At 49.1% G+C, this 21,878-nt stretch overlaps 1 protein-coding gene across 1 annotated transcript; it reads right to left on the reverse strand.

Annotated features, from left to right (window-relative positions):
• Positions 1–354: 354 nt before the first annotated feature.
• On the reverse strand, positions 355–21,485 carry LOC144734766 (synaptotagmin-11-like). The gene is made up of 4 exons (XM_078617128.1): positions 21,452–21,485; positions 11,683–12,395; positions 7,067–7,187; positions 355–767 (listed from the first exon to the last, which is right to left on the reverse strand). The coding sequence occupies exons 1-4, from the start codon at positions 21,483–21,485 to the stop codon at positions 355–357; spliced, it is 1,281 nt and encodes a 426-aa protein (XP_078473254.1).
• Between the last annotated feature and the right edge of the window lie 393 nt (positions 21,486–21,878).

Raw genomic sequence — 21,878 nt, forward strand, 5'->3', positions numbered from 1 at the left:
ACATGATTCGCAAGAGTAGCACCATCGTGTGCCACCGGCATTATGCTCCAAATTTAAAAAAATTCGAAAGATTACACCGCAAATTACTCAAATGAGACTCCACACACACAAACACAGCGACGTGGTCCCCCTACTGGCAGACGAATGCCCGCCTGAAGGCCACCTGCCGTGTCACCTTGTGCCACGCAGGGACAGCTTCTTCCGCTCGGGGGTGCACTCCGAGCGCGTCGAGGCGAGATGCGACGCCGCGAGTCGCCGCATCTCGCCTCGTGTCGGAGCGATGCGAGCCGCCGCCCACCCCTCGGCCGTGGACGAGGGGGCAACGGCGACCGCCGCAACCCGACGGCGCCGAGCTTAGCACGGCTGCAGCGCGTGCCAGCGGGCGAACGGGCGGCCCGCCGCGTCCCCGCCGGCCCGCGCCTCCTGCCAGTGCTGGCGGGCGCGTGGGGACGCGGCGGCGGTGGCGCCCAGGACGACGCGGCCCAGCGGCGACGGCCCCGCTCCGGCGGCGGCGGCGGCGGCGGAGTCGGAGTCGCCCTCCTCCTCCCCCGCCTCCTCCTCCTCCCCCGCCTCCTCCTCTTCCTCCTCGTCGCCGGCTCCCGCGTGCACGACGACGAGCAGCTCGAGGCTGGTGGCGCCGCCGCCGCCCGGCGCCACCTCGAAGGACTCGTTGAAGAGGGCTCCGGAGGAGGCCCGGCGCACGCGGGTCTTGCGCTTGAGCACGCGCTCGCTCCCGGCGAAGGCGCTCACCTTCACGCACGCCGCGCCTGCACCGCACCACAGCCTCCGTTGAAGGGGGGGAGAAGGGCAAAGGCGCAGCCCTGCGATTGCCTGCGGACGATGCTGCTGGTGCAAGGGCGTCCACCAGAGCGGAGCCCTGCAGGATATTTGGCCACACGTTCTACAAGAGGCAGGAGTACCCACACGCACCCTTTATAAAGGGGGGAGCATACAAACACCCAGCGGAGGACAGGACACAGTCTTAGACAAGCTCGAAACGACACGGCCAGTCTTCTAAGTCTCTAAAGGAACGCTCAAGTGAAAGAGTAGTGATGCGATCTGCTGGTGTTTGTCGTACATTCTGCTCCGGCGCTCGTGTCTATGAGCAAAGGCTGCACCGGCATTGTTTGACTTGGCGACAGCCACTCAGAAATGGGGGACTGAGCCTTGAGCAGGAAGCGGGGGGCGGGGGGGGGGTCTGCCCCCTCCAGCCCCTTCCAGCCCCCTTCCCCAAAGCCACTTGGTTCTTGGTTGGAACTGCCACGCCTTTGCCAGTAGCTTTAGCTAATCGGGGTTAATTGACCGTTACGCAAAAAGTGAGGTTTTTAACGAATTGGAATTCGCAAGGCATGTTACCGTCGGAACATTATGACACGCAGTAGCAATTGCAGGGGAATGTTTAATGAGGATCGAGATTACTTGAAATATCCTCGCAGCCAAAACTTAATTGGGAGCGCTAATTGGTTCCATTGGCTCCAGCCTTGCAGTCTTCTTCTATGAGGTCTCGAAATTTTGAATTCCGTGGCTGGTCTGGACAAGAATTGTATGCCCCTGGGAGATGACGTGAGCAGCTTTTACGCCGCTGATTGCTAGATCAAAAAAGAAATAACAATTTATGCTGGACTTTGTGAGTAGCTATGATTGCCCTGGAAGTCATGCTGATAGAAATATTTATGGCAAACCTTTTTGTTTGACTCTCACAGAAAAAAAAAACCCCTCCGGCTTACGAGACAATGATTCGTGCAAATCCAATTCCAGATTCAAGATTACCTGATTAATTCCGTGAAATAATTGTTTTGTTGTTTGAAATAATTAACTTGTTCAGACCACAGACCACACCGACACGCCACAGCACCACTTGTACGTGTGTGGGCGTCTGAATGCCAATGAGGCTCGAAACGCCGCGCACGGAACAAAGAGTGGGACGCACGCATCACGTGGATGAGACCAGAGTGGTTCCGTTTGTCAAGCGAGGGGCACCATCGCAACACCTCGACAGGAGAAGGGGACAGCCACGGGCAGAGGAGATAACGGAGGTGGTGAAGCCTTTCTAAACATTCCACTCGAATTTTTTTTTACTTCACCAGTTCAACCTATACTCAGTTGTTTTTTTCGGTAAAGTCACGTATGTGGAAATAAAATATAAATAAAGAAAATAAAATTAGATTTAAATAAATCACGACGTTTCGAACGCAACACAAGCGCTCATCGGGTGTAATGGGGTAAAACACATAGCGAGGGCACACACAGAGGGACATCACGCACATAGCACACAGGGAACGCCAAACTGCACGGAGGCAAATACAGCAGGAAGATGGGAGACGCGAACTCAACAAACCTTAGAAACATCATGTGATGCAAACCAGTCGGCCAACGACACAGTTAGACACTAACCTGGTTGACCACGTATTTCAAAAGACTGCTAAATCTTTTGTTCACATCCTCTGGGCTGAACAGACCAACGTAAGTAGAGGACACGGACTCGTGAACAGACACGTGGTACAAGAGCTACATACACAGAGAAGACACACAGGGAGAGATGTTTTGAGCAGCACAGAGGGGCAACCAGAGCAACACCACACCAAGAGACGTGCACACATGGAGAGGCACACACAGACAGACGCTGGAGGAATAACGTACAGAGACTTATATCGGATTGTAAAGGTGGAGGAGGGGAGGGGGGGCGGAGAGGGCAACAGAGGAAACGTGGGTAAACGACGACGGAGGGATGACATAGGAAAAAACGAAAACGAAAACACAGACCACGGTAAACAAAACACCGAAGCAAAATAGCAACAAGTAGAGATACACACGTAGAGAAGACAACACAGGGAAAAATGCTTTGGACAGAATTGTAAAGGTACCTCCCCGTAGAGGTGAATTCATCTAGAATTGAAGCTTTTGTGACTGCAGAAATTACTATACTCATTGTTTTTTTCGGTAAAGTCACGTATGTGGAAATAAAATATAAATCAAATAAAATCATATTAAAATAACGCAACACAAGCGCTCATCATCATGTGTAATTGGGGTAAATCACATAGCAAGGGCACACACAAACCTCACTGAGCTATGTCGCTCTTTTTCAGAAGTAACCTGGCCACAAAGGAGAGCTCGTCGGAGTGCATTATCATCGTGGACACTTACAGCAACAAATAGACTCCTCGTCCTCATCAACCACACTCGATCCACAGCTGAACGAAGGCTTCCCCAAAGCCACGACCACCTCCCGCTATCTTGCGATGTAACAATTCACCCAGGTGCCTGAGCACGACCTGATTTCGTCAGTAATAAAGTTTTTTTTTGGTTTATATAGTGTAAATATAGATGTGTCGGTAAACCCACCACCACCCAACACAGCCGATTAGTAAGGTTTGTCAAGTAAACAAAATGTGCAAATTAGTTACTGGTTCAGCACACCGGTGTGTTGGAGGGTAAATCCACGACATGCAAAATGGGGGCACGGAAATGGGGGCAGGACAATGTGTCACACTGATGTCGTCGCTCCGTCTGCTCAGCGGAGGCATTCCAGAACGCGTTCCACTCCCGTCCAGCCGTGCCACATCCTGCCCAAGCCCACCCTGGGCTTTCTTCAGTTAAACGTGATCGCGTGCACCTCTCCATCCGTAAAGAAGCGTGGAGGGATGCACACTTGGAATTATGGATCAGATACATTGCACTATATACATCACATCACAGTTTCTGTTAACTTGCCTATTAATGAGTATATATGCCAGGAATGATTGTTTTTTTTCAACAGATGCGAAATATAGTTGCAGTCTACTCATGCTGTCATTATGCCAAAGCCAATTAATTTACCCCCCCCCCATCGCCCCCTATGAACGCGCACACGCACACGCACACACGCGCACACATGCACACACACATACACACACACGCGCACACAAAGATAACAAAGATCCCCCATATAGCCTTAACAGATTGTATGGGCAAGTGCTGTTAGCGAGCACCTATGAAAGCCGGAACGGTACACGAGGGGGTGGGTGGCCAGCACCACGCCCGACCGCCTTTGTCTCCTTAGTGGCAATGTTTACACACTGCACCAGGTACTCATTTGAGGCTGAGTCGCACACACGCACACACACACGCGCACACACACGCGCACACACACGCGCGCACACGCACACACACACGCGTGCACACACACATACACACACGCTGCTCCGTGCAGCTCACTTCTGCTCGTTTCTTCTTTCTCTCTTCTCCGTCTCTTCCTCCCTTCTCATCATCACTGCCACCCTCACATCATCCCCGACATCTTGGCCCAGTCACCACCCTCCCCACCGCCCCTTCCTGTTCCTATCATTTGCAGTCCTGCAGTGTTGTTGTTTTGTGTAACTCTCTGACCCGCCCCTACTGAACTGCTTTTTTTAGAATTGCTTGTTGTGTTTAGTTTGTTGTCCTACCCCAGCGCACCTGCGATTAGCTCGGTTGGCTACGTACGGTGCGAAAGAAGTTCAACATGTATAGATACATGTTAGACATCTGTGACAAAGAGCTTCACAGCTCATCGGATTTCCCCAGGAAATAAAGATTCCGACTGCTGCTCGTCTCGAACCGTGCCCTCCTCTTTGTCCGCCTCGGGGACTTCCTTCCCAGCCTCACTTCACTCTCCCCCTAATCTTGCTGCCCCGTGCCTGCTGCCCCGTGCCTGCTGCCCCGTGCCTGCTGCCCCGTGCCTGCTGCCCCGTGCCTGCTGCCCCGTGCCTGCTGCCCTTTAAACACAGATCCTGGAGCAGTAGATTCGTGCTGAATACAGTCACACTTGCAAATGTGATTTGTAACGTTGACCATTACCTGCTCGTCGATTGTTCAATGTCAATGTGCCATTGTATTGAGGGCTACTGCTGTGTGGCGCTGTCTTGGTGTGGTCTGCAACTGTGTTGTGCTTTCTGCTGCCTTGTCTAATGTCGATAAGTCAAACTTCGATAACTCACTAATTAATACATTAATTATATTGTACCACTTGCTTACCCTGTTTCTCCATGTCGCACTGATGTCGTGTTTGTGTTTTGTTTGTTGTTGTAACTTGCCGACACGCCCGCACTAGGCATCAATGAAAAAGAGCTTCATAGCTTATTGGATTCCTTCCCAAGTTATAAATAAATATTCTGACTCTTTTGCGCAATTGACTCGACTCCCGGTCCCATCGTGTGCCACAAGCACAAAGCTTCAGAGCGCTCAATACGGCGTTTGAGGTTTGTGCTTTCATCCCATAGTTCGGGAAACGCAGCCGTTATTATCATTCACGCCACGTCCGTGCTCAATTATCGTTTCTAACTGAGGTTTAACTTTAACTCTATAAGTAAATTAACATAATTCAAACGTAACTTATCTGTTTGGACAAATCACGTCTACGAAAATGTAAAACGACCATAAGAGATTCTCTCTTCCACAATACAGGTCGTTGTCGGGGGTTAGATCACGTAAATATATAAATATGCGATCTAACCTCGTAGATATTTATGTATATTTATATAAATATATATTTACGCGATATAACCCCAAAAAATAACTGTATTATGGATGATATTGGTCGCAAAAGCCTACGTGTTAAACGGATACTCTCTTCAATCTTGATTTGTTTTATCCGTGCAGATAATGGTACTTTATTGCATATTTACATTTTCGTTTTTTGGAATTGTTGCATCTTTGCGTTTTTATTCTGAGGTTAATTGTGTATTTGTCTGAATGTGTGATCCAAGCCTCCCTTGAAAAATATAAAAAAAACACGTGAAGCTCATTGGGCTCTTAGGGTCATCATCGTTATCATCGTCAGCTCCGATCATCGTCAGCCCTTCTGGATGAAGGCCTCCCCACACTGTCACCACCCATCTGCCCTCTGCACTTCAGAGCTCCATCTCCGCCGTGGACGCCCTGTTGGGTGCGTTCTCACCGGCCACGTTCGTCAGCCGTATTCCCTTCTATGGATCTGTCCTGCCCAAGTCCACTGACTTTCCTTTGCAGCCGTTGCGATCCCTGACCTGACTTGGTTTTCTGCTGCGTGTGTCCCTCTGTGCGTCTCCCTGAATAGGTCCAGGCACATATCGCTCCGCGCTTCCCCGCCATACATTCCTGCTCTTGTTCCATTTTCCGTCAGAGTCCATGCATCTGACACGTGTCGATGAGCTCACACTTGGTCAATAATACATATTTTTTCCCTTTCCCATTCCGATGACGTACGTGTCCGTCCTAAATTTGTCTTCGGATACCGTTCAGATGATGTACGTGTGCGTTATTGTAAAGGAACCGGATGAAAAACCAAATAAAATAACTTTATCGGTACCGAGGCTCCCGCGAGGCCATGCAGGAGGGCATGTGGCACAGTTTGGCGAGAGCTATCATAGAATGCGGTCATGTCACTACGGTTCTCTGAGGTTAGTACAACGTCTTTCAAAGCAACGGCGCGCTCTAAATGGAATTAATGTTAACAGCTTGCACGTTCTGAGAGTCAGAGGGACCCACCCTGCAACTTGCAGACGTCTCGGAACAGGAAAGGGTTAATACTGGTAAGAACCTCCTGGTTACACCAGCCCACAGGGGATCATTGGGTTAATTTGGTGGCAGAGTGGTCCAGAGGTAACACTCGTGCCCCACAGCAACAAGCACCTGGGTTCCATTCCTGACTCGGGTGCTCTTCTGTGGCGGCTTCGTGCGTTCTTCCCCTTTTCCACATGGAGTTTCTCTGGGTTCTCTGGTTTTGTCCCATAGCTAAAAAAACATCAAATGTAACTGGTGTTGACCGGCCATTCCAATACTTACAAAACAACCTTGCAAATGACTCCATTTGGACTACACAGCAACATCGAACGCTGCCCCCCCCCCCCTGTGAATAACTAGGCAGGACTCATTGAGGCTTGCCTGGGTAAACAATGGAATACATGATAATAATAATAATCACGCCTTGAGTTGTACCCTCAAGAATCCAGCACTCATTCATACGCACACAGACGCTGCAGACACACGAACAAAAACACAGAGAGACCGCAGGGGCGCATCTGAGAGCAGCAGTGTGGGACAATCCACTTTGCCCTCCCCTACATACCGAGCGACGAGCCAGTGTCCCTCTTGTGGAGACCCCGGGCCTTCAAGATGACCACGGTCAGGCGGCTGTCGGCCTGCGTGAAACTCAGAGAGACCAAAAGCTCTCCAACCCCGGCAGGTTTCTGCAAGAACAAGATAACATGAAAAACATTAACAATATTAATAATAAAGATAAAAGCATAATATCCCACACAACCGCGACACATAACGTGGTGTAATCCACACCTCCGATTAGCACGGTTGGCTGCGTACTGTGCGAAAGAAGTTCAACATACATACATTCTGGCTTCCTGGATTTTATTTGTGATATTCCTGGAATTTCTGAGTTGATCTTACCGAGGAATGGCTCATTGAATCTCAACAATCCTTTGTCAGGGAGGTCCTGCATTGGGGGGTGTTTGGCTGCCTCTCCTCTTAGTTTTGTTTAATTTCGTATAACCCAAGGAGAACTCAAGAGACCAGGATATGATCTCATTTTGCAAGAGTGACCTGGGTCACTGAAATTACCAAAAGTGAGATCACGAACACGAGTACTGCGACGACGACGAGGAGAATAGCAACCGGAGCAAAAATCAACCACGTAAGGAAGAAGTGAACAATAGGGCACGAACACAAATCAATATTCAATGAAATACATTTATATTATCGAAAGTTAGCTTGGAAAAAAATAAATTCATAATAATTAATCCAATGGAAAATTGTGTTACGTGAACATAAAACTAATTTAGGGTTATTATTGATGGATGAAATTGATGTGAGTTCAAGTGAAAGGTCGCGAATCTAATTGCTGCTAAAATCTGGTTTTGAGAACTTGCCAGTGAACGAGCCGAAACGATCTTAATGGGCCCGATAAGCACCCGTACATGTGACGATTTAATTTTTTTGGCTGTGCTGGGTGGTGGAGGGCCTTACAACAGAATATTAGTCAGATCACTTTGTGGCCTAACCCAAACATCAATTATGAATTACGTAACGTGTTGTAAAATTATTAATGTACACCCATTCATTTACACGTATCAAAGGTCAAAAGGAGCAGCGCTGCAATTCTGTGCTCACGCCACCGCTGGCAGAAGGGGCCCCTGTTAGAGAGAATTCTAGAGTGCCTTTCTGGAGGGTGTTCACCAAACGTCTAAACTGTGGTTAGGAGTAATCACACTTAACCGTACCACACGCGATGGACTGTGGAGCACCCAATTCAACTGCTGGATGGACAGAAGCAGAAGGATTTCTTCAAGTTTCTATTTCAAAAATAATATTTAAAAAAAGAAGTTTCCTATGAAAGATGGAATCTAACCAGCGACCTCTGGAAACAGCAGGGCCAGCGCGCTAACCATTACACCATGGCATCATCAATTAGCATATATCTATGTGTGTGTACATACACATATATGTGTGTATGTACACATACATGCCTTACCGCGATGTGAAAATTAAATGTATCTGTTTTTGAATCTTTCTTTGGAAACTTGCTGATATAAAAATACATTTTCTACTCATGGTTATTTAAAGTACGATTAATGTTTCATGCACAGTGCAGACGGAAACGTGACATTTTGATGTGCAGGTCGCAGTTCATGAAATTTAATAACAGCCAATCTTTCATTTGCTAGTCACATTGTAGTTTTTTTTCTATTCTCTCACACATTCAACTGCCACGACAAAAGTCGCCCGCCACAGGAACTGACTTTGTAGTCAGGCGCCGACTGACAAATAAAACGCAAAGCCTTTTTATCGCACGCATTCCTCAACCCTGATTGTCAAGGCACCTGTAATCCACATTTAAAGGGTGCTGACGAAGGTGAGCGCCTATGTGGAAGTGGGTGGTGGGTGAGCTGGGGGCTGAACATATCTCTGCTGCCTCCATGGATATTGGCAATATCTCTTAAAGGAGGGGAGAAGGAATAAAGGATTTACAGCCATAGCAGGGGGTTCACTAATATTGTAGAGAAGGTCAGGCAGGCGACACTCCGATGGTTTTGGCACGCGTTGAGAAGAGACAAAGACGATGTGATGAGAAGGGATTCCGGACATGCCACCGGTGCAGGTGCAGAGTTAGGGCCGTGGTCCCCATACTTCACCGTCGTGGTCAGTCCGATTTGGTGAAGTGGGCAAAGAGTGGGATCAGTTAAGATGTCACCCCACCTACTGGACATCTTTGAAAAAGAGCTTCATAGCTCATCAGATTACTCCAGTATAAACATTCTTATTCTGATTCACGGATGTTATCCGTGGCGGGGAATATAACTCGGGTCACAGGGTTCAGAGCGCTGCGTGAAAACTACTGTACAATCAGTTCTTTTCAAAGTACGTCTAAAATAGCATTACGTGTAAAATAAAATTACGTGTAAAAAATTGTTTGCACGATGTGAACACAGAATGTAACGTTTGAAGTGTAAATGCGACGAGAATGAGTACAATGATTGCCTTAGTCGTGACCAAACGTTCAAGTTGTTTGAAAAATTAAGCAAAAGCATGCTAAGGTTAGAAATGTACATCACAGGCATATGTTATGTACATCGACAGGTGGCTGTGGCACGTGCTGGTAAGCGATAAAGGGGAGGCAATGAGAATGGCTCTGGAGCTGCCGCTGGTGCGGGGCAGGAGGAGTGGACCAATGGCTCCCATCACGTGGTGCCGAGGCCCCTGGTGGTGGTCTCCACAGGCCCGTGGGCAGTGGTAGCGGAACTGTTGGGGACACTGATTTTCTTTTACCACAAAACACAGTGTTCTTTTTACCATTGCGTGACTATTTAAATTGGTTAATAAAGAGCAAGTCACCTATTATATACTTTTTCTGTTAAAGCCACACTCGGCATTATTATTGACGAGTGCGTTTGATTTGTTATTCATTGTGCTTGTGTACCAATGCCAACAGCAGCAGAAGCAGCATCGCCGGATAATTTGCTTAACCGTGCAGCCATGAGGCTTCTGGGTCGCGGGAAGAAGGGAAGGTGGCCTCGGTTAGGAGTGGGCGGTAGGTAGCGCGTACACACTGGGGGTGCCCGGACTGCCTCCAGCATATTCATGTATTTTTTATCCGATGCTTTACATTTTTTATGCTGTACTGTTTTGTGGCAGTGAGCTGAAAAAGTACAGAAAAAAATTGCAGCTCTATTTCTTGCAAAGCAGCGGCTCGTTCCGTGAAAAAATTGTGTTTTATTGATAAATCAAACATAATAAATTCCAGTTATTCTCCATCCACCAATGAATTAAGGTCTCGTGGTGTTTTTTTAAACCATACTTCACCACGCTCGTCAGCTCGAGTTGATGAAGGGGCGTAGGAGAGGGCAAAATCTGTGGAAAAAAACTTCATAGCTCATCGCATTTCTCCAGGATAAATAAATATTCTGATTCTGGATCGGTCTGATGGAACTCGCCACCGACATGAGCCGTGACCGGGAATCGAACTCGGGTCACAGGGTACGTGGCGCGTGCGGTAATCGCCCCGCGGGACAATGATGTCTCGTTTGTGTGTGTGCGCACAACTGCAATTTGCGGGCTGCGAGCTCAGACCGTAGGCACTGTGTGAACGGGAAACAGGAGAGGAAATACTTCAGCGATTTTTCAGTCGTGACTCCACATTTGAATTATCTGAAATGTGCATCGCAAAGCAAAAAAAAAACACGAGAAGAAGGGCACAAGGGGTGGATTTACTCGGCGCTTTCACAAATCCGATTCTCGGACAGTGTGAGTGAACTAGGGTCATAAAAAACACACTTTGCAGGCGGGTGGCCCACAGTGCTGCTTGCTCTGCCAGAGCCAACACGAGTGCCACCCCACTGTGATCCCATCCATTCAAGGTAGGGTGCGACTTGGATTTATTTCCAGTTGATTTTCTTGAGCCGGGTGAGAACTCAAGAGGCCATGATAGGCGTCTCGTTTTGAAAGAGAGGTCTGGGTCTCGCCAACGCGACCAAAGCAAACCAAATCCAATTCACGGCAATGAAGCCAACAGAAACCTGCACAAAAAGAACCGCGTCAACACAAAGGAGATCTTAAGATGGTGCTTGAACATAAATCAGCGTTAAACAATACAATTCCCTGAAGCGTCAGTCGTTTGTATATAGCTCAGCAGGCCTTACCTGCTAAATAAAAAATAGTTTATAGTTTAAAATAGAGTACAGTTTTTCGAAGGCGACTTGCGCGTTGACGTGACCGCAGCTACGGAGCGTCGCGATGCTGCTGTGTAAGTCGGCGCGTTGGGCCGGGGATCCAGAGGTCACCGGTTCAATTCAGTCTCCCGGCGTGGCGGTCGAAAAACGATGCTTCTCAAATCACTCCACGCCACCGCCTCTGTCCAATAACCAGTGTGGGGAAAAAGCGAAAGCACCCTCTGGAGAGTCTCTCTCTCGTGGAAGCCCCTTCTGTCAGCGGTGGCAGTGTGGCCCTGCAATTGCTTGCTCACTATAAAAACCGGCCCCGCCGAATCTGACGGCGCTTGGTGGGGGGAGCGACCCATGGGCAATAGCGGGGAGTCGATATGAACTACCGGACATCTGTGAAAACTGCTGGACCATTTGTGAAAACGAGCTTCATAGCTCATCGGATTTCTCCAGGCTAAATAAAGATTAGGATTCCGAACTGCACTCGACTCCACTTGCGCGGCCGTTTCGTCACCTGCATCCCACGTGGGACGATGTGGCGACAGAAGGCGACCGCCTCGGGCCCCGCGGCGATGCCTGCCAGCGGCACGGTCACCTCCCCGATCACCTCCTCGCGGGACAAGCGCCCGAAGCTGAGCACGGCGAATGTGATCTCGGAGCCCTCCATCTGCACGGCGCTCAGGCCGTAGAAGGCGAACGTCTCGTCGAACACCGGGTCCCGAGTGCCACGCAGCACCCGCGTCTGCCCCCTGTAGCGCCGCTCGGGGAGGATCAGCAGCTTTACGCAGGGGTCGGTGGCGGCGGCGGCCAGATCGTCGGCCGGAGGCAAGCCCCGTGCCTCCTGGACGTGGACGAGAAGCGCTTCCTTCCTTTCGTCGCGCCGGAGCGAGAAGGACAGCGTCCCCAGTTCCGGCGCCTCGAGCGGAGCGCCGACCGCCTTGGCCGGGACGGCGCCACCCTCCAGCCGCGTCGGCGGCTTGAGGGTGGCGAGCGGGTGGCGGCGCTCGCCCAGCGTCTCGGGGTAGATGTGGGCGCTCTTGAGCATGTGCACGAAGCGGTAGGGGGTGCGGGAGCGAGCGCCCGTGGAGGACGAGGAGCAGGAGGAGAAGGAGCGCCGCGGCGGTGGCGGCGCGCGTTGGCAGCACACCCACACGAAGGCGGTGAGCGACAGCACCAGCACCAGCGCCAGCACGCCAAGCACCCCGAAGAGCACAGAGGGGGTGTCGGCTGCACGCGGGCCCAGGGGGGCGGTGGGCACAGGGGGGTGGGCACGCGAGGGGGTGGGCACGGGAGGGGGTGGGCACGGGAGGGGGTGGGCACGGGAGGTGGTGGGCACAGAGGAGTGGGCACAGAGGGGTGGGCACAGAGGGGTGGGCACGGGATGGGGTGGGCACGGAATGGGGTGGGCACGGGAGGTGGTGGGCACAGAGGGGTGGGCACAGAGGGGTGGGCACGGGATGGGGTGGGCACGGGATGGGGTGGGCACAGAGGGGTGGGCACGGGAGGGGGTGGGCACGGAAGGAGGTGGACACAGGAGGTGGTGGGCACAGGAGGTGGTGGGCACAGAGGGGTGGGCACAGAGGGGTGGGCACGGGATGGGGTGGGCACGGGAGGCGGTGGGCACAGAGGGGTGGGGTGGTGTGCAGTTGCTGGGTGTTAAACAAGCAAAGGCAGAAAGCTCACGGGGGGCACGCAAAGTACCCCGAGGGCTCACCCGACTCCAAGAGAAATAGTGCAGCAAGTTGTCGGCTCAAATTCAAATCCCAATTAAGATATATATAATTAACATACATTGTAATACACAAACACCCAAGCTATGTAATCTCTCTCATTCTCATCTTGTGTGTGGCTCTCTTCACTCTTCTCCCTACATCTGTCTCTCTCTCTTGCCCGCATCTCTCACACCTGACTACTTCTCTGTCTCATCCGTTTCGGTCTTCTCTCATCTCAAGACTCTTTCGCACACATGTACTGTATGTATGTTGAACTTCTTTCGAATCAAACGTTGCCAACCGTGCTAGTCGAAGGTGCGGGGGAAGAACAACAAACTAAACACAAAAGCAGTTCTAAAGAAATTAGTTTTCAATCTAGATGATTTAAAAGACATCTCGCTTCATCTCCATTTCTTGTCAATATCTCTTCTGCCATCGCACCGGGAGTTTATCAAAATTGGGTTGGGGGGGGAGGTAGGGAGGGGTTCTCAAAAATAATCTCTGCTTCGGGTCCCCAATGGGCAGAACCCCCAACTGATTTATTGGTAAAAGAGACAGAATAGAATAACAATGTTTACTGGGACACCAATCATCCATTAGAAATCCACAAACATTCCTCCCGCCTGCTCGTAATTGATATTGAAATTAAAAATAACAAAAAGATCGTAAATAAATCAATCTTCTTTACTTCCACTTTGTACTTTTTTTTCGTATCCAATTTAACGTTTTGAAGTGTCACCCGGGGCTGGTAAATATTATTGTGGCTCATTAAGTAAAGATGCGGAGAGAAGGGAGGGGGGTAGATCCATTACGCGAAGCATCTGCAAATAATGCAAAATCATTAATCAAGTCTCACGTCACATAACGCAAGGCGCTATCAACATTCCACACGGCTGCGTGCTCAGGCGGCAGAGAGAAACGGCTCACAAACGGAAGGTTGCAAGTTCAAATCCGGGGTGGGTCGGGTTTACTCAGCCCACCCCGGTAAATGTGGAACGTTATTCCGACGTTGGTCCAATGGTTCTCAACACAGTGTTTGGCTTCTTTAGATTTCCACGTGATAAGCCACTTCTTTGAGACGTTACAAATAAATGTACATTATTATTATTCTTATTACCATTTGTGGCCAGGTCGCGTCTGAAAAAGAGCGACATCGCTCAGTGGGCCTTACCCGGTAAAGTAAAAACAAATTATTGTATAAATAATAAAATAAAAACAAATTGTATAAACAATAATACTACTGGGATCATCCCTCCGGGGTCAGGTGACGAGCACCACATGGTGGACATGTCTGCAGCGGTTGTCGTATGGCTAGACTCGCTCCCGCCATAGGAATGTCGAATTTACACTACTGACTGTCAACAGGAGATGAACACCAATGCCTCAATTGAACAGGTCACTGTGACTATAGAATATATAATCTCCTATTGTATGTTTTTCTACCAAGCGTTCACACAGGTACACTTTCATAAATATGTGTTGGCAAAATCTAAATGCGCGAGGCGAGTAGTCTGTGAGAGATAAGGAAAGGAAAATGAACTGCAACAAGAACAAAAAACCTCTTGGTTATGATTGTGAACTGTATCCATTACTCAGATGCAGGGATTTCACTGCCAGATGTCTCACGCCTGCCAGAGCCATGCCCGCTAATGGTTTCCCATCCAAGTTTGGCGATGGACGAGCGGCTGTCGCAATAGCGCGGCACGCGCCCACGGCTCCGCGTGAGCGACACCGGCGCCTCGCGCTCCTCTGTCGTCACGGCCATCAAGGGGTAGGGATCGAGTGGAGGAAACAGGAGTTTAGGGTTATAGTTCAGGTTAATGTTGTCAGTGATCAGCTTAGGGAATAATGGCTTAATTTTGATTGTGTGTGCGTTTACCTTGGCTTTTTAACCCCCCCCCTCCTTCCCCAAATGTTGTCTCCCCTGTTCCTGTCTGCGTCAGTCCGTGAGACTGTTGCGGAGTAGCTGTGCGCCAATCCGTGCAGAAGAGAGTGGCACTCAGAAGAAACGATTGTAGAACTACTTCTGAAATGTCTTCAAGTGATCTCTTATCCATACTTAGGGGTGGAAATGTTTTCATCTCACGGCAGTGAAGCTGCTATTTTTTTATTCTCAGTGCTGAAACTTAGCAATAACATGTACCGGACGCAATTGATGAGGAAGCGGTGGGGGGGGGGTGTTTTTAGGTGGTGGTGCTGCCGTTGGTGCCTGAGGCCATCAACTCGCCACACTGACGATGGCGACAATCACGGGCGGCAGCCTGGGTTCACATTCAGGATCTCAGCGGTGGCGACCCAGAGCTCTGACCTCTGAGCCAGCTCGCGACGTCCGGGGTAGTGGTGAGGTTAAGTAAAGACTTGGGCGAAGCATCGTTAGCGTCGGCAATGACGTTTTACATGGAGGGTTATAGGAGCCAGGGATTGGGATTGACATTAATGAGCAGACCTTGCTGCGTGTTGTACCATCACAGAGTTTTGTGAATCTCTCAAACCCGCTTGAGTGCAGTGTGGCCAGGAGATGGCAGCACAGCTAAACGGGGTTCCCCAACACGTTTATTATTCAGAGGCCTTCCTGTTGATCTCCTCGTTGGAGTGCGGTTTCTCCAGGTACCATGGTTTACTCCCACAGGCAGAACGACTCACGAATAACAGGGCTGGCCAAACATGCCAATTCAGGACCCTGCTGAAAAAAAATATCTTGAAACTGAATGCGGCTCTTCCTGTAGGGGCGGGTTTAGACATTTAAAACTAAAGCTATTTTTATTTTACGAGGTAAGGTCCACTGAGCTCTGTATCTCTTTTTCAGAAGCGACCTGGACACAAATGAGAGCTAACGAAGTGGCTTATCACGTGGACATCTATAGCAGCGAAATACTCTAAACGCGTGATGTTGATTCTAAAACATTTGGAGGGAAAAACCAGAGGACCCGGAGAAAAATCCAAGCGACCACGAGGAGCGAGACACGCAAACTCCAAATATACAGCAGGTCGGGATCGAACCCACGACCCCCTTTATACCAGGCGAGGTATTTAACATTTCACCACCGTGACACGGTCCAGAAATGTCAACCTTTTCAACTAGGGCGCTGTGTTAATAATAATAATAACAATGCAATCAATGTATTTTTGCTGATAACAAAAAAACGTGGTCTTACGGGGAAGGGGATATGATTACCCCCAAATCTAAATTTGTAATGCTAAATTGTGATGAGCTTATTTAGTTATTCACTTCAGATAAAATGTTAGAAATTGTTGGTGGTTAGTGTTGTTATACTGGTTGGTGACCCACCAACAAAGTTACTCACCATGGTTGCCATTTATGGTTGTGGTGATATAACACGATAACAATTATAACGATTATAACACGATAACAATTATAACGATAATCATTTACAGCCCTTTGTCAATCCACCGCTCAATGAAGGCCTCACAGCGCCATGCAGGTCGTGCCTGGGTTATTTGACCATACTTCACCACACTGGGTCATTGCGGGTGGGTGAAGGTGGGTGGCGAATAGATGTAGGAGCATAGAAGTGCAGTGCAACAATTGCCATTGCTGAACATGCCCGCTATGCGTGGTGGCCACCCTTCCACGCACTGTCTAGGCTCAAGTCTGCTTAGCTTCCGAGATGTTGACAGGATTAAGTGGAATCCGAGCAATTTGTTCTAAGGCCAATGATCATCATTCTGTATCCCCAGATGGACAGCGTGCAATAGCTCTATTGGCATGACACATCGTCACTTTGCTCTCATGCCAAGCAGCAGCATCTGGTTCAACAAACAACCTTTGGACGACTCTCCACCTTTGGGGTCTCATCAGCAGTGAAGTCATGCCTGTTACATATTTGTTGCTGGTTTGCCAGATATTGTTGGTACGCGCGCCGCATCTACACGGTGGGGTTCACCAGACAGAAGAGGTCAGCTATATAAAGCGCAGTATATATATATTTACTTTAGCCTGCTTCCCAGCATGAATTGTTTCAGCAGTTCACAACATCGTAGCTGACGCATGTCGGCGGTCTCTTGTTTTGAATGTTACTCGTCTGATGGGGTAGAAGGGTAATTCAACAGTGCCCACCCCCGCCCCCCCCATGTACGAAGAAGACAGTTCCCACTGCTGTTGATGAAATGTTAACATTGGTGGAAGTTAATAAAATATATAAATCCTTTTTTTGGAACTCAAAATGAAATTTGGGTCTGTCTGCAGATGAAACTGATATCTCATTGCCCTTCCCCGAGAGATAAATGGAACACCCGCGCCATCGAGATCGCGACTTTAATTTGATTTCGGTTTACCCTGTTTCTTCACGTCGATAATTTACACAATAAATAAGACGTCTGCAGCTCGAACATTACGACACCCGTGGCAACGCTGGGACAGTGCTGCCCGCTGGTGTCATCTGTACACGGGCAGCACCCTGCGCTGGCGATCACGAGGTCGCCGGCATGGCAGTTGAAGTGACGGACAAGTTCCTTACATCAGCCCATCACCTCTGTTCAGCCACGAGTATGAATAAGTAACAACCGCAGTTGGTTGATCGGCAAGTCACGTGTGGCGGTGGGGTAAAGTGTGGGTACGTCCCAATACCCACGAGAAAGGCTCTCTCGAGTTCCCCGCAGGGGAGGGAGATTTCGCCAACAGTGACGTGAGCAAGCAATTGCAGGGCTGCCACCATTGACTTGTTTTACTTTACGGAAGATCAACTGCAATGCTAATTCTTTTTTTTATAACAATTGGTGACCATCATCTACCAACCTGTAAACGAAATAAAAATAAATTAGCAGAAAATGTGTCTCCTTCACAAAGCCGTCTCTTTGCACAGACAAAAAAAAATCTAACACAACCCATCAGCCCCATGGCCTTCTTGGAGTGCATAGTTACAGCAGCAATGTTTCAAGACCAGCAAAGTCTAGACCGGTTTCGACACACAGTGCCTCATCAGCAGAGTCAGGCTTGCTTGGTTTTACGACACGGGATCTCATCGCTTCTTGACAGAAGCGACGCAGGGTTTGAACCTCGTCAGTACTTGGATGGGAGACTGCATGTCAATGGCACCTGTTCATAGCCTTGGGCTGCACGGTGGACATAATGTTGCAATGCAGCAAATGGATTTTTATTTCTCTCCGTGTGGAGCTTTCAGTGTCACCACCGACCTTAAGTCGTGGTTATGTCCGGATTCTCCGGTTCCCTCCGATGCGAAGCCAAAGTCTTAACGAACAACAGAACCGGACAAACATCCCAGCGTAGCACGACCCTCCTGAAAATGAGTCTTGAGACTCACTATTAAATGCATCTGCATGGGGTGTTGGTCATGAAGACTGAAATAATCTCCAGTTAATATATCTTCAGGTGCATCCTTGCGGTGGATTTTGGCTGCTAACCATCGAACAAAGACGGCCACTGCATCACGCGCTTTCAGATGCGCTTCTGCGGCCTTTTGGAATTCTCTTCTTTCTGATATTAGGAAGCGACTGGAGAAATGCACTTAGAAACCTCGATTTAAAACTAATTTATCTTGAACTATTTTTGTGTTCGGTTGTTGTCCTTCCCCCGAACATCCAATTAGCACAGTTGACTATGTAAGGCGTGAAATAAGTTCTACATACACACTTCACCGCCAGTATTCACTACGCAATCCTCTTGCACAAGGAGCTCGATGACACGATATGGAGTGTGTATTTTTGATACCGACTAATCATACGCATGATAGCAACAACTCTGGCGACAACAACAACCTCGCAGATAACCGCCTTGGACACGAGAAGGGTTGCAGACGCACTAATGCGTCTCCAACAACGGCACTGGAAATGAAACCGTGCACATATCCTGTGGTCCTTCTGAGTCAATGCAGGATACACGTGGCTATCGACTTGCTTGCGGCCTACACACGAGACGCAACTTAAACAACGTTAACGTGGGAATGTTTCCAGATCACAACATATCCAGCCGCAGCTTTTGTATTATTCTATTTGAGCAGGTAAGGCACACTGAGCTGTATTGCTCTTTTTCATAAGCGACCTGGCCACAAATGATGACTCAACGAAGTGGCTTATCACGTGCGAATCTATAGTAGCCAAATACCCTAAAGTGTGATATCGATTCTAAATGTGGAGGAAAAAATCCACGCGACCACGGAGAGAAAGACACGCAAACTAAACTCCACATATACAGGGTGGGGATGGAACCCACGATCTCCTGTATACCAGGCGAGGTAATTAACATCTCGCCCCCGTGACACCCAAACGGAGGTGGAGGCCCGTGCTGAGCTTGTGCCACTGTCGGCGGGAGGAGGCTTCGCTTCACCGCCAGTCGACGGCTCTCGCTCGCGGGAGCCTCGCTGTCCGTGCGCTGCCGCTCGAGACTCATCCCCTTGTTACTGCCCCGAGACTGGGAGGAGCCTTCAACGCACGCAGAGCACCTGGGGGCAGGTGTTTCTCTTCTATTAATTATATCGGCGTCAATTGCACGAGCAGTAAATCATTACACCCGAGCATGAGCCAGAATTAAATATTCGGAGTATTAAATACATATTATGGTCCCGATCGATGCACATTGCGCTCGAGCGAGCGGGAGCGACTCTGCCTTAGCATCCTTCCCGGGTCGCTAAACGAGTGCTACTTGACGATGAAGGCCCAGCGTTGGTTGTTCTATATCACGATTTCCCCCCTGCCATAGGAATGTGGAATTCCCACCACTGACTCTGCACCACTGGCTCTGAGTAGGCATACTGTATACCACTTCGACCTTTGAATCTATGACTGACTACTTATTGGTGGTTGGCTATGTACGGTGCGAAAGAAGTTGAACATAGATACAAATTGCCGACGGCGTGATTCGCTGGGCTAAGTTTGTAACTTTGCATCCAATTCCTCTGGGCGACCGCGCAGACTCGAGCGAGTGTTGCGCAACACATGGCCCGGCACAAATCTCATCACCGAGGAGCGAGCGAACTGCAGTATAATTCCCTTCACACCTCCGTAAATGAGTCTTGCCAATGCTCACCACAAATCCCCCGGACAGCCGGTAATCGACTGTCGGGGCAAGAGCTCGGAGGCCGGCACGGCCCACGAGGAGGTGGGTGGTCAACACCACGCCCGACCGCCTTTGTCTCCCCAGTACTAATGTTTACACAGGGCAACCAGGTTACTAATTTCAGACCAAGTAGATCTAGAAGAGGCCCAGGACCGGTTCCAATATTAAACACACACACACATGTACAAGCTATGCAGGATAGCACGTGAGTGATGTGCATCAAATATGTATTAAAACTGCACACATTAAACAGACAAAAAAATAATTTGTGTGCGCACGCGCACACACAAAGCAATGTACACTAGTGATCGTGCACATTCATTCATTAAACACAGACTCAACTAGAATGCATTCCTTCATTATACAAACATTCAATATAATTCATTCATTATACATTCAATTATAATTCATTCATTATACATTCAATTATAATTCATTCATTATACAAACTCATTTCTAATTCATTCATTATACACACATTCAATTAAAATTCATTAATTATACAGACTCAATTAGAATTCTATCTACACACATTCAATTTCAATGTATTCATCATACTCTTTGGTTTTTTCGGTAAAGTCACGTAGGTAAAAAATGTAACTAAATTAAGTCACGACGTTTCGGGCGCAACACAAGCGTCCTTCTTCAGGTGGGGACAACTTAGCGAAAGCTTCAGTGTGTCTCAGAGGTGGCTGTGACGAGTCATTATATAGTCGCGGGGGGATGGGGGGGGCAAATGCCATTATTAGACCGTTCATAATAGAGGTGTTTGGGTTAGATCGCTTTATTATAAATGTGTCGCCACCCTCCACCACCCGACACGGCCAATCAGTAATAAATATGTCACGTTAACAAAACGCCAATTAGTTACTTCTTCAGCCCACTGGTCTGTTTGAAGAGTGAATCCACAACATATAGCATTTGAGTAGCACGACGTTTCGCTGGTAATTACATCCAGCATCTTCGGGCGATTTGCCAGGGTTGCGACACATCTATAATACGGCGATCTAAGCCATTATTATTATAGTGAGACCGCATGAAAGCCACTGGTGCGCACAACACAGAGGCAAGGATTCCCCGGTAGCCTTCACAGACTGTTGGGGCAAGTGCTCTTAGCGAGCACCTCTGAAGACCGGGACAGCGCACGAGGAGGTGGGTGGCCGCATTTGTCTCCCCAATGTTGAAGCTTACTAATTTTTGGCCGAGTCGAGCTAGAGGAGGTCCAGAATTGGTTCAGATAATCGTCACTGATGTGGGCCGTGAGCGCGAATCTAACTCGAGTCACCGGGTTTGGAGACTCCACACACGCGAATAGACAAATATTCCCCGTAGAGCTTTAAACAGACTCTTGGGGCATGTTCCGTTAGCGAGCAGCATCTCCACACGCACGACGCCGAGACCTCCTAGAAAAACAAACACCAACAGCAAGCTCCACAATGTTTCACTCGGAACATCAACAAGAATTCCAAACTAAAGTGTGCACCCACACGACAGACACCCAAACACAGACACACACACAGAGACCTCCTCCCTCTTACCGAAGACGGAAGATGCCAGCGGAATGACAGCCATGGCTAAGACGAGACGGGCGTCCGAATCTGCTGCACAGCTCCCGAACGGCGTCAGCGCTGCTGCTGCTGCTGCCCGCTCGCTCGCAGCGTCACGCCCGCCCGCCCAGCGCTCCCCCACCACTCCCGCGATCCGTTCTGGTCTCGCCGTGCCGAGCGGCCTGCCTCTTTACAACGTGACGTCACTGAAGGAGTGTGGGGGGTCGGGGGGGGGTCGATGCTGTCCACACATCTCTCTCGGATTCTTCATTTTTTCTAGCAATTTTATTACTTAAAAAAATGGCACTTGCTGTTTTTTTTAATCTGTTTATTTGTTCCAGCATGACATATTTGTTCGTTATTTAATTTAAGTGAATTCGTGCTCAAATCAGCATTCATCTTCCGTTTACAGCCCTGC

The sequence above is a fragment of the Lampetra planeri genome, chromosome 53, assembly GCF_965212315.1.
Source record: "Lampetra planeri chromosome 53, kcLamPlan1.2.h2, whole genome shotgun sequence".
Classification (NCBI taxonomy): domain Eukaryota; kingdom Metazoa; phylum Chordata; class Hyperoartia; order Petromyzontiformes; family Petromyzontidae; genus Lampetra; species Lampetra planeri.

Bases quoted from the DNA above. Each gene is read 5' to 3' on its own strand.
- LOC144734766 (XM_078617128.1), bottom strand. From the start codon at position 21,485: ATGGCTGTCATTCCGCTGGCATCTTCCGTCTTCG. The intron at 12,396-21,451 runs GTAAGAGGGAGG...GCCCGCGTGCAG, and splicing joins GCTGGCATCTTCCGTCTTCG to CCGACACCCCCTCTGTGCTC. The intron at 768-7,066 runs GTATGTAGGGGA...GGTGCGGTGCAG, and splicing joins GGACACTGGCTCGTCGCTCG to GCGCGGCGTGCGTGAAGGTG.